At 43.5% G+C, this 13509-nt stretch overlaps 1 protein-coding gene across 1 annotated transcript; it reads right to left on the bottom strand.

Annotated features, from left to right (window-relative positions):
* Positions 1 to 2156: 2156 nt before the first annotated feature.
* Positions 2157 to 12204, bottom strand: LOC306703182 (L-threonine ammonia-lyase; the record flags this gene model as incomplete). Its single annotated transcript, XM_079169053.1, has 11 exons — positions 2157 to 2561; positions 3894 to 3951; positions 4085 to 4252; positions 4667 to 4792; positions 5094 to 5169; positions 5292 to 5391; positions 6539 to 6704; positions 7471 to 7712; positions 8599 to 8715; positions 8915 to 9242; positions 12089 to 12204. 11 exons carry the CDS (start codon positions 12202 to 12204, stop codon positions 2463 to 2465), a joined length of 1596 nt encoding a protein of 531 aa, XP_079025179.1. The 3' UTR covers positions 2157 to 2462.
* Positions 12205 to 13509: the final 1305 nt, after the last annotated feature.

Here is a 13509-nt window from a genome sequence, read left to right on the forward strand (position 1 = left end):
ACCCCGGGGTGGGGACAGTGTTCATCACAGAGTCTGTTAACAAAGAAAACCAAGAGGCCCTGAATAAATTCACATCACTGGGTCTCAATGTAATCTGTGTTTCTACTGATGTTCTATTTGTTCCCTGTTCACTGTTTATATGGAGCCTAATATTATTTATTTTAACTATGAGTTCATTAAATACTCATAGACATCACACAGCAGCAGAGTCCATAAGTGCGTCTCCAATTCTTCGCATGCACGTGGCATGCAGACTGAAATCTTTATTATTCTAATTCAAGCGTTCTTCTAGTTAAATCTAGGAGCTTGTATGAGTCCCATAGCACTCTATACAACAAAGGTCACCTTCCCTTCATTACATGTATGAACCCTATTTGGAGAAGCGTCGCTCCTTCAGGACATCGTAGCAGACCTCCACCACCTGAGGGCGCCGCCGAACAAGACTTGTTTGGGAGAGAAGAGCTCCTAACAGAAGAGGATTGAGAGCAGATGCATACCATCCTTGATGAAGGATCTCAGTGGAAGAAACCTTTAATGACCTCCTAACATTCATATCTGCAGACCTGATGGCTCGTTGTAAAACTAGAGACTCGTGATTCTTTTTAATGATCTACTTAATTCACTTTCTAAAGAGCCAAAGAGCTTTTTCACAGCAGACATGTTGAGTGCTCACAGTGTCTGATCTTAGTAGGAAACGCACAGGTGTTACTGACAACATTAACATGGCTGTGTTGTGGTCAAGTGTCCCAGAGAGCCGTCATTCATTGTCTTCTGTGGAAAAGGCTCATCGAGTCAAAACCGTTATGGTCGGAGCAACTGACGTGGTCTAAAGAGTGAGATAGTCCACACAGGGTGTGCAGGTGTGAAAAGCCACGTCCAAAGCTAACGCTAGAGGGGAACCTAGAGCGTCAGAGTCTGAAGCGTGGGGCCGCTGACCAAGCGTTGGTATTAGACGAGTTGAGAGTGAGAACGTGTTGTCTAGTCACAGGTGTGATCCCACGACTGAGCACCACGGAGGCTTTGACCTGCTCCATCTCAGACCTGGGCCGGTGCTCCCCGTCATAGAGGACCTGGTAATCCTGGGCTCCCCCAGGAGAACCACATCCATACCGGACTTAGATTTACAGTTTACAGTTACTCTTTTTCAGAAGGCAGTGTCGGACCACTCCAATATTTAAAGTCCAATAACTCTTCACTCAACACATTCATGGAAGTTTTTTCAAATATTTTTAGAAAATAATTGATTGTGTCTGTAACTCAGCAGGAACAGCTACTCGTGACAAAAACTGATCATCTTGTAACTGAATAATCACATCTGTGTGATACAAGCAATAGTATTGTTTCTGATAATATATGTATGGTATGTCTAATATCCTTGCTTAGATTTGTAATAGACTGAAATTATAATGATTATGGGATGGGTTATAGTCTTTTATTATGACTCTGCATTATTTAAGCTGCTCTGTGCTCTAGATTAGAACCAACCCAGCACTCTTTATCAGTTTTAATATGAGCGGTAATACGGCCGACAACCCATAAAGGTTTTTAAATAAACTTTGTATTGAAAAGCCTCTGAAGTCTAGTTTTAAAATGAATACATATCGTTTTTATGTGGGGGGCAGAATTTGAACTAAAGCCATGCAATAGGTGAAAAATGACATCGGGTGAGTCTTTATAGTCATCACTTCTATTTTTTATTTTTTTGCCACACAGGTAAACAGTGTGACGTAGTCCGGACCGAACAAGGTTCAACCGGTGGCACGGGGTCATGATGTCCTCTGCTCATGAACGTAAGAGCATTAGCCCGTCTTAAAAAGACCAGTCTCCACTCGAGCCGTCTCCAGCCATTAATCAGGGACGGGCAGCGTAGAAACAACTTCATTTCACACCCTGCCTCACTTTCACCCACGAGAAATTACACCAACCATCCAGAGAAAGAAGTTTTACTTCCCTCCAAAACATCAGAAAAACCATCAGAACAAGACATACAATTTGACCATTTTTATTTGGAGAACACCTACTTTGGATTTGACTCTACCATCTCGGACAGTATAAATACAGAAATATATACAACAGTTGAAAAACAATATAGATTGAAAAATACATCTTTTATGCTGTTGGTTTACGGGAGGTGTAAGTCTGCATCTACAGCGGATACATCATGCTCTGTGATTAAAACATAAGAACTATATATTCATCTTCTGAACACGGCCTCACCACGTTACCGTAATTACAAGGTGCCGTGATTCAAGAGCAACAGCAGCATAAGTAGTAGTAGAAGTAGTATGAATAGTATTCGCTAGGTAATCTCAAGGCTTTTCTGTATACACTTAGGTTTGCTTAACAGCCATTGCCTCTAACAGAGTTCATATATGGTAGCAGTGTATGTTACAGGAAGTCTTGTCTCCTCTTCTGTAGGGGGGTTTCTAGTGTAAATGTTTGTGTTCATGTTGCTGTGGTGATCACCGGTCCAGCCAGCATATAGACGGGTAGCGCTCACTCAGCGTCTTGCGCAGCTGAGCGCTCTGTGTCTTATCCCTGGTTTCCACCACACACTCCACCTGTTAAAACACACACAATTAGCCTTCTGAAATCACACACACACTAGTATATCGGCAGGGAGCGGTTAATTATGCAACACCTTTCACCTTTTGACACGGCTGGTGAATTAACAGCACGGGGCCAATTTGTCAGTGTGGAGCGCAGACGATACGACGATGAACCAGGAGACAATGAGACGGCTTCTTTCGGAGGCAATTTAACAGTTTCATTGGGTTTTGTTTGTTTAAAGCAAGATGGAACGAGGCAATTCTCGTTATCAAGAGAAAAACAATTGGTTGGAGGAGATTCATGAATCATGGAGTCGTCCAGCGGCAGCTTTCTTCCATTTGTTTCGTGGGAAAATAAGAGATAATGTGATGCTATGTAACTTTTGCTGAACAGCTGCCAAAGCTAAAATGCTAACGCTAAAGCCTCATGGTAGCACGTGCTGAGTCACGAAGTCTACAAACTGACTCAGCAATACTGTATCCGGAGTTTGCTAACACAAGCTAACACGAGCTAACATTAGCCAACATGAGCCGCTGGTCACACCAGACCACTGAATATAGCGCAGGGTGTGTTTTAGTGTTTATGAATTAAACTTTTCATTTGTAAGAGGGAGAATATTTCCTCTATCAATTGTTAAAGAGTCCCACTTTAAAACCTTATACCAGGCTAAATTATTTACAATGATTACAATAATATGGCCCCCTATGAAAAGGTTTTAAGAGCTGTAACTAATGTCTTTATTATGGTACATAAGTAATTTGTTGATTTGTGTTTATATTTTATATTTTGTATTAATGCAGTTATAAATATTGATAATCCATTAATAAATGCTCGCTTTGAAATAGGCCATCTAGTCTGCAGTTATAAATATTATATAGGGTTTTGAACCATAACTTATGCAGTTGTAAATAAGTTGCTGATGAATGGATTGTGGTCTGGAGCCCTTTTCCAGATACTGGTCCAACCAGTCAGAGATTTATTAAAAACCTGGCAACCCAAAATTAGTTCTTTTTTGATGGATTATAACTGATCTATGAAGCATTAATACATTATTTTTTAATTATTGATAAATCCATTAGTTACAACTTTATGAAGGGTGCCTTATTAGACAGTGGTACCAGTATTTCTTGCAGTGTAAGCGTAGGTTCTTCCCGGATCTACAGAAAGCAGCATATATATATATCTCTATATTTCACTTGAGTTGTATTCTTGGCCCTCTGAGTCACTACATTTTGTCCTGCTAACTCTAAGCCATAAGTTCCACGGCAGTGACGGAGAAGCAGATGAGCTGATTGAAGAGGAGATCAAAAAGACGAGGTGAAGAGGAGAGATGAGTCGCCTACCTTCGCCTTGAAGAGGTCTGACTTCTCACTTTGTCTCCGATGGCAGACGTCCAACAACCTGGGAGGAAAAAGACAGAGACGGCGAAGAATTCAAAGTGACATAGAGGGTACAATAACGGTCAAGCAGGTCGGACCTCGGCATGAGACAACGGAGCGAAAGATCTTTAAATAGACGGGTGTTGGCTCTGTACCTGACGTCTTCTCTGGACAGGAAGTCCAGCAGCTTAGCCATGTCTCCTGGCCATTCTCCAAGCTGCACAGAGAACTTGCTGACCCGGTCGTCCAGCACCAGGGCTCGGTCCACACACTGCCTCACCAGCTCCAGTTCCATGTTAGCGCTGCTCACCACTACAGCGACCCTACAGCACACACACACACACACACACAAACACACACAAACACACACACACACACACACACATACACACATACACACACATGCACAGGGGAAGTCTTGTTTCATCTGCAGCCAACAGATTAGCTCTGCTGACATCGCCGTAATGCCAAAATGTCAGCTTCTCAGGTATGGAGGAAAATGCCTCGGCCCTCACACAAAGGATTATATTAAAAATTATACAAAGGGTTTTTACTTCTTTGGGAAAAAAAGAAAAAAAACTAGGCCTCCTACACAAGAGAAAACCTTCCACAAACATGAAGTGCTTCAGTTACAAGATGTTGAAAGCAGTGAACGAATGCCGCTGTCTGTTCCTGACTTCTGTCAGAGAACAGACAGGGCTCAGTCAGGTTTGACAATATTAACAAGTCTGACCCACTTTTTGCCTTTCAGCTCTGGTAGTTGTCCGGCCAAGATGGCAGCCAGCCCCATGGCTCCCTCTGTGTCCACCGTGGAGCGTTCAAACTCCTGAAACCGCAGCATCGCCACCAGAGAGTCCTCCTCGCTGTGAGGCAGAGAAAAGGAAAGAAAAAAAGGTACGGCAGCCTTTTCAATTTTCTTTCACAACTGGTAAAATGCAGATGAGGATTTCCACAGTGCATTACTTTTTAAAATGAGGTTTTTGATACGAGAAGATTCTGTCAAAAACAACACTCAATATCTGCATTAAAACACCTGAAATACAAATTCCGAATTTCAAAACAGGCATTGCTTCATAGCAGTGAACCATCATCTGATTTTTAACACATAGGGCATATTTTTTCACACAAGCATGAAAGTGTACAAGTGCTGTGGAGATGCAGTACCTGACAGAGATGACTTTATCAACCAGTTTCTTTGCCAGCTCAAAGGTGTTGACACCCAGCGAACGCTCCATAAGATCTGAGAAGAGACGGAAGATCAACAGTGAAATATGAAGATAGTGATGAAGTTTATTCAACTTTCACACGACAGTTCTGTACTACAAACCAGAACCAACTAGCACATGTTTGAACTGTGTTTACCTCCATAGAGTTTCTTATTGGGTTTGCTCTGCATGTCTTTGATTGGACCATCGGTTTTGAGAGATTGTAGCAGCAGAGGGAAACCTTCTGGTTCAATTCCCTGCAGGAGAAAGCCCCATGTAGTTTCACCATATTACCACATGTATAAACAAGAGTCCTCTGTGAGGCTGTGCAACACAACGGTGCTTTGAGCTACATGCTAACGTATACATTCTAACGATCTTTATGTTCGTAGGTATGTTTACCGTGGTCGCCATTTTAGCGTAACGTGTTAGCATGCTAGTATTTGCAGCAAACAAAGTACAGCGAGCTTTTAGTTTTGCAGGTGTTTTGTCATCACCCAATGTATTGGTAAAATAATATATTTTGACCTGATGGTGGCGCTACATTAAAAGTTAAAGGACCACCAAAGTTATTAGATTTAAACCTGATGGGGACATGAATGTCTCGAACAAATTTCATAACAATCCATCAAGCAGTTGTTGAGATATTTCAGTATGGACCAAAGTGGTGGATCAACAGAGCAACCATCTGTAATTACCATCCACAGAGGCCTTTAGTGTGATTAAAGATATTATCTTCCATTGGAACATAATATATACTCTTCCTCGTCCAGAAGTGGAATCCAGGACTTTTAAAGCAAGATATGTTTGCTTGAATTCACCTGGGATGCATACTCAGACAGACTGCATTTAAAAAAAATTGCTCATGCAACATTAATAAAATGTAAAACATTTGTATGATTACTATGATGAAAACACGACCATCTACAGGAAGATTGGCAGCCTTAATCAGCCTCTAAATTGCATTTAATAATGTTCACTACTGGGATAAACGTCCTCATACACAGGGTTATCTATTCATGACTGATAATAGAAGGACAGGGCTGTTCTGTTCCTCCAGTGTAAACAGAGCTAAAGCTGTCAAGAGTTTCAGCAGTGAGCATACATACAGTGGAAACAAAGGAGACACTTCAAATACATTTATCTTGTTAAGTAAAATCCAAGCAGTAGGGAAAAAAATCACACTTGGATCACCACCAGGGAGATGTAAGAGGAGACTCGTCTTTGCAACCAGAAGTAAAGGTTTATGGGAAATGTGACCTGATTTTGCGAAACAGCACTAACAATACCACTGGTGTGAGGTAGAGGCAGCTCGTCTTATACATTGCAGGCATTGTAGTTCATAAGACGATGATGTACAGATGTTTATGAACTCTAAAGTCTAACTTCTGAGCGTCTACTTACTATGACAAGAATTTGCGAGTTGAGGTGCTTGATGGCTGCAGCTGTACCGGCCAGTAGACCGTACTGTCCGGCAGCGGGAACGACCACTGCATCCAGTTTGGACACTTGCTCATAGATCTCCACGCCCACGGTGCCCAGACCTGCCAGGTACGCTGCGTTTTCATCTCTGGGCAGGAGAAAACAGAGATAGAAAGAAAAAGGAATGTGATTTGAATTTGTCGCAGACTTCCGTTACAGTATGCAAAAGTAACCATAGTGTTACCATAGTAAACAAACCCCTGAAGTTCATTGTGTGCTGTAGCTGTATTTGCATGAAATAGCTCTCGCAAGGACATACCATTCACTACTTAAAGGTACACTGTGCCGTATTTAGGGGGACCTATTGGAAGAAATGGAATATAATATTAACAAGAATGTTTTCTTTAGTGTATAATCACCTGAAAATAAGACTCCTTCTTGTTTTAGTTACACTAGAATGTTTATATCTACATAAGGAGCCGGCCCTCTTCATGGACGCGGCCGCCATGTTTCTACAGTAGCCAAGAACGGACAAACCAAACATTAGCTCTAGAGAGACATTCACTTCTCCCATTGGAGGTACTAGACTCAGGACTGGCCCCTAGTCTCCTAAAAGGGCGTGAGCAGTGGTGAAACCCAGATGACAGGAAATGGCTATGCTAGTAGCGGCTAATGCAGCCTCTGGCCCTTATCCCTTCTTTTTAACTCCACGCCCCCAGAGTCCTTTTACCAGACTTCACACAGCTCCCTCTGGAGCCACAAAATGCTTACAACATTTTTGTCATATGCAGTAGTAATCTTTCTGTAGCCTGTAAACAGGCTTTGATGTAAAAACGTAGTGGTGGTGCTTTTCCTGCTCTGACAAGTCAAAATGTCTGCCTGTTAAATCAAAAGTGAGCATGGTGGGGACTGACTCTTCCAGGTAGAGGTATCCGTTCTCCGTGGCCAGATGGCGGGCGTGGTTCTGCGAGTCGTGGCTGGTGCCGCCGTAGGAGATGACCATGGCGCCGTAGTCTCTGTAGATCCTGAGGCGAGGCGAGGAGCAGCATGACGGCATGATGACGAACACCGGGATCTTCAGCTCCACGGCGTGGTGGGCCACGGCCATGGAGAAGTTACAGTCACTGGCCACGATCACGCCCTTCCTCTGCTGCGCCTAGACGGGATGAAAACACAGGCTTGATATATATTCATAAATCCCAGATATGTACACACAGAAAACATCAATAGATTTGGTGGAGGTCAATGAAGAATCCTCTACAGTGTGCACTGAACAGTTTACTGTTTCACAGGGGGCTATGTACGGGACTCTTTCTTGGCGCATTGTTGCTTTTTACACTTTTGGACGTGTTTTAAAAAGTTTTTCAATAATTGGTGAATCTGACGTACTTGTAGGTGGATTTTGTCAACCAGTTTCCAGTCTTTATGCTAAGCTAAGCTAACCTTATATTTAGCAAACCGATATGAGATTTCCCAAAATGGCAAAACTATACCTTTAAATAGATATTACATTACCACACAATTACCGTTTTTGTTTAGGTGGATTTCTGGCCTTTGCAAGCATACATGTGATATAACCGCTCTCTTAAGCCAGTGTTCCTCAAAATGTAGACCACGATTCCCATAATCCCTGATGCTTCCTGTCACAAAGAAGATCTCTGCGCGGGCTTTACTGACGAGGATAAAGTCATTTTTCCATCCGTGTGCTCAATCCGTCACCACTTGTCCTCGCCAGAAACTCACTAGCTTAAACCTAAGAATTCATAAGGAACCGAGAGGCAAAGTTTTGCTGGTAGTCCATTCATATGATCAAAATTCATCTTAGTTCTTTCACTTGTGTCACTTGCTCACAGAGACACAGCATACGCACACTCAAAGGGACACGTTCCTGAGCCACTGTCCGTTAAAGCTGCAATCTGACTATTTTTGTCACTACGGGTCAGCAAAGTTCACACATGAGTCTGCACGAACACACAGATAGTAGATCGCACTAGCTGGTGACCTGGAGGACAGGAAGGGATCGCTCTCTCTCTCTCTCTCACCTGTGTGAGGGAGGTGAGCAGGTACAGGACTCCTCTCTCCTTCACAGAGCCTGTGTAGTGCAGGTGCTCCTTCTTCAGGTAGATGTCCATCCCGTACTGTTTGGACAGTCTGGAGTACTGCGCACACACATGAAAGGAGAAGCAGCATTTTGAGAGCAGCTCAGTGTTTATGATATTACTTATGTGTAAACTGAACTGTACAGTATGTTAATCTGTTAGGAAATTCCCCATTAGGTGTCATTCCTTATAGCCCTTAGATTGCTTCTATGAAATGGGTTTCTGAGAAACCAGGTAAGGTCACGGCATGCTATTGTACCGTGCAGGGCGTCTTCTGGATCCCCGTCTGGATCCTGAAGGCCGCAGCGCTGATGTCCTCAAAGCGGAGATACTCGACAAGAGGCCTGGGGACGATCCGGAACTCGCTGACGCGTCTGGTTTTGGGGGGCTCCATGAGTATGATCTCGGAACCCCCCACCACCTTGGTACCAAGAACCCTCACATCCCCGTTGACAAGCTCCTCCTCACCAAAGTCCTTCAGTCGCTCTGGTTCAATGAGGGGGGGTCTGCGGCACACGGTGCCGTTGCTGACGTGGCCGCATTTGGACGGGCCGCCGGGCTGACTGGGGCCAAGACGCAACTCATCTCTGGGAGAGAAGACAACAGATAGACGTTAGGAAAACTGACCTGTACTTTTGCAAAAGTCTCGGTCTTTGTGTTGCTAGCTATGACACGGATCACTTTGTGCCCGAGAAGGTGAGATTGTAGATCCGGTTTGCACAACCTTGTGCTCAGGTCAGGGAGTTGGAACCTCCCCAAAAGACCTGAACGCACCATTTTACATCAACTTATGCTTTTTCAACTGTATTTGCATGTAGGAAACCAATTGGCTTCTGAAATGTAGGAACAAAATTATTAATCTAGACTGCTATAGCATACTTTGTTTGGCAGCTATGGGCTATGTTAAGTATTTGCTTTGCATAAAACAAATACATAGACTTGATTCAGAAGAAAGAACCTACCTTTCCAATCAAAGTGTTCTTATACAGAGAACATATTCACTGTACAGTATATCATTTCATTCAAAACTAAATTACAATTGCTTGGATATGAATCAGAGAAGAAAGTAGCAATGTCTCTGTGTGGCCTCCAGCCAAAAATATCAGTGAAACGCTTTCTTGAGAATACACTTTTTGACGATAGCATCTAGTGTCATCAGTCTGTTAGAGCTGTTAACTTGCCTACCCACACATCTTGTTTCACCTAATTCACATTCGACACTGAAACCATGATAACAGGTATCCCTGTTAGAGCTCCCGGTCCTGTTAACATTTGGGTTGGGAGTGACATTTTCTGACCTGATTAAATTGAAAACGAACAGACTCTGCATGAATAGACACACACACATACACACACATACCCCCGATCCCTCAGTCTAAGATGAATGGATTCACCTTTCATGTCACCCCAGCTTCCACCCACTGTGACAGATTACATCTAGAGTAGTCAGTCTATGATTCATTGGGTCATTCAGCTCTTCTTTTTAGGAGATGCACAAACGATTAGAGTGTCAATTTAGGGCGAAAGGCAGGACAGTTTGATTTATAACAGCTCAGTTACATGGCCATTGAATACAATCAAATGGCACAAATCATTTAAAAAGCTTCATTTCTTCTACTGACTCGACGTGAATTTCTCGTATGACGTTACACAAAACTGGATTAATCCTCAGACTCGATTGTGGAAGTTTCTCTGACTAGGCCCTTTACACAGCATGAACAGAATGATAGGATTACACCCTTCGGAGATTACCCCGTCACTTAGCCACAAAAGCAGATCACACATGGTTAAGTTTGAATAAGTTTGTGCAGTGGAGTCATTTTCAGATCCACGGTACATGCAAAAAGGGCAGAGTTTGCTGCATCATGGTAGTCCAGATACAGCTGAATAACTGAAGAAGAGTCAAATTAAAAAGAATCCAGTGATGAAAGTGCTTCAGTGCTTTAGCTTTTAGTGTGTTCAAATACCAGGAGGCCACCAGGTGGAGCAGTTCTTCCAACAACCATCTGAATTGGCCTCACTCTGCAGAGAACATCCTAGTCTATTTATACCCCAATGATCTGCCATAAACAATATGATAACCTTTCACCTCATCTCTACGGTCCATTACTGCCCTCTGCCCCACTTGTCAGTCCATTATATAGAACAGTCAGAGGCTGCACCTGTGATTAGGGTGCTTTGGTTCAAAAGCAGAGTTAAATAAACAACATCAAAGGGACGAAAGAGCAACATGGCAGCCAGTATCAAGCTTTAAAAAGCCTCCTCCAAAGAGATGAAGAGCTGAGATGGTCAAAAAAATAGGCTCTTTTAATTCAAATTGGTCCCCCCCCCCAATAAAAGAAGAAAAGTGGGGACAAAGCAAAAAGTGATGGAGACATTTCAGTCCACCAGGCTTTCTCTCAGCTTCTTCATGTCCCTTTAATGACTAAATGCCCTAACAGACTGCTGTATCGCTTCCTTTTGCTACTGGAACAATGTTCACTTGAGAGGAGAAAATGTCTCCCAGCACTATATGACCCTGATTGTTGGTGTCAGTTCTGCATCTTTCTGTCTGACTCTTGCATTCTTTGTCTGGTTTGTTTTAGCCTACTGACGTATCACAAGCAGCACCAGAAGATTTGGATCCTCACACCAAAGTATTCGAAAGACGTACTTTGTTTTTCTTTAGTATGTCAGTTATGATTGAAGACATGTCCGTCCAAATTCCTTCCGACAATCCTTACAATCATGGTGTTCCTTGTTGGCTAAGACAACCCCCCTGCAACTCCTATATGTGACATTACTTATATATTGCACAATTGCACTAAAAGGGTTCGTGAACAGCCTACCTCTTTGATTCTATGCCACTCTTTCACTTCCCTCTGTCTTTCTCTAAGTCTATGAGAATTACCTGGGGACGAAGAGGAGAACAAGATACAGGACCAAGCGAAGGAGCAAGTCTACAAGGGCTTGGAAGGTTGGAAGTTGCTCTCCTCTAAAAGGAGCAGGAGCTGAGGAGGAGGAGGAGGAAAGAGAAGACGAGGAAATCGAAGATGAGGAGGCCATTTCTGCTGGGGACCTGGATGGAGCAGGAGAAGGTTTGCGGGGAACCATCTGAACAGAAAGATTGTCCGAGGGGAGTTCGTAAAACCTTGATTTGGGGATCGCAGCAGCCAAACACGGAGTTGGAAGACAAGTGAGCGGTTGTGTTGATTTCCTCTCATGGTTAAGGTGAAGAGGAGGTGGCAGAGGAAGAGAATGGAGATCTGAGGGTGTGTCTGTCAGGGTTGGCTGCAAACTAAGTGGGTGAGGAGGAGGAATGGAAGTAACTGAAGAGAGAGGCACTGAGGCTGTCTCTGAACTCCAGGCAGAGGGTAGATCTGTCGCTATGGGACTGAGCTGGTTAGGGGAAGGGTCTGGAGGATCCAAGGGGCTACGTGTTGTAATTTCCCACCTCTGCCAGAAGGGGTCCTTCTCCTCGCTGGCTTTAAGTGCAGGCCTGGGTGAGTACAAACGCTCAAGTCGCTCGCTCAAGTAGCTCGAGTAGAACATTTGGGCCGCAAAGTTCATCCTGGTCGAAGCACTGTCCTCCTACAGTCCAACAAGTCTCTGTATCCGAATCCCTCTCCTCCTCCGACTGCTGTGTGTCCCTGGCATAAGAGGACACTGGCTAGAGCTGCTCCCACGGTGTAACATCCCCTGCGCCAGGTCCCTCCTTCTTTCCTTGCCCTAGGGCTATTTCAGAAGGGATTACCCAGGGACACATGGTGGCTCTACAGTGTCTCTACAGTGGCCTGTCTCCTCCCAGGGCTCTATTCATGGTCCCAGACCGGGATTACTTTCCAATTCTATGACGTAGTGCTAATCAGACAGTCTAAGGAGATAGATGCAGACTTAAGGTTTATCTAGGGAGCAGTGATCTGGAGGCTCAAACACACAGAGGAGACGACAATGGAATATGAGAATAAGGATCAAATAATTGTACCTGCAAAATTTGTTAAAAGGAACCATAAGTAACTCCCATCTCTATGCATATTATGTTGAATCCGGATGCATTGCACCTCATCTTAAAATACTCTCAATGGAATCAGCAATCAGATGCACCTGTAAGAAACTAAAGCATTATGTTGCTGCAGAAGATCAAGGATTTCCTGGATAAGCAGTACATGTGCAGTAACTGTGGAGAGATTCAGGCTACCAGGCAGCCAGATAATAGAGCCTTTAGGGAAACTAGAAGAGGTAAATTGGCTGCTGCCAACACTCCGCAGGCGGTCCAGATCCTATTCAGCTCTGATCGGATGTCCAACGTGTACCTCAAATCTGAACTGAGCAGCGACAGTGATGCCAGCGTTCACTGGACAGGTTCCTTCCAGATAATGAGTGTGCCCCAAATCAAATCACTTCAGGAATGTGTATAATCAGAGATAATCCCTTCAGTAGACATCGCTCAAACTGTATTTGCAGGTAAATCTGAGCGTAGTGAATGGAGTGTAAGATGGGTGGAGCTTACAACCTCAGCATGGTACAGAAAGTGTCGAGTAAAGTGTCAGGCACAGCAAAGGAAATTAGGTTTTTACAAGTTTTACTTGTGACAGTTTAAAATCTCCAGTAGTGATGGTGTTGTATCATCTGATAACATTCCACACACATCTGCCCCAGAAGATCTTCGCCACTGCCTACAGAAACTGACCTGAAATATTAATTTGTGTCATAAAATGAAATTAGAAATAGCCAATGCTATTGCCTTTTAGAACAGATCCAAACACTTTCTACATGTCATACAACCTAGTTTACCAGTGATACTGATGCGTTTTTTTTTATTCAATACCCATCTCGTGGACGGAAACTGTGTCTATCCCACTAGCTAGCTAATCG

The sequence above is a fragment of the Pholis gunnellus genome (genome assembly GCF_910591455.1).
Source record: "Pholis gunnellus genome assembly, chromosome: 11".
NCBI classification, from domain to species: Eukaryota; Metazoa; Chordata; class Actinopteri; order Perciformes; family Pholidae; genus Pholis; species Pholis gunnellus.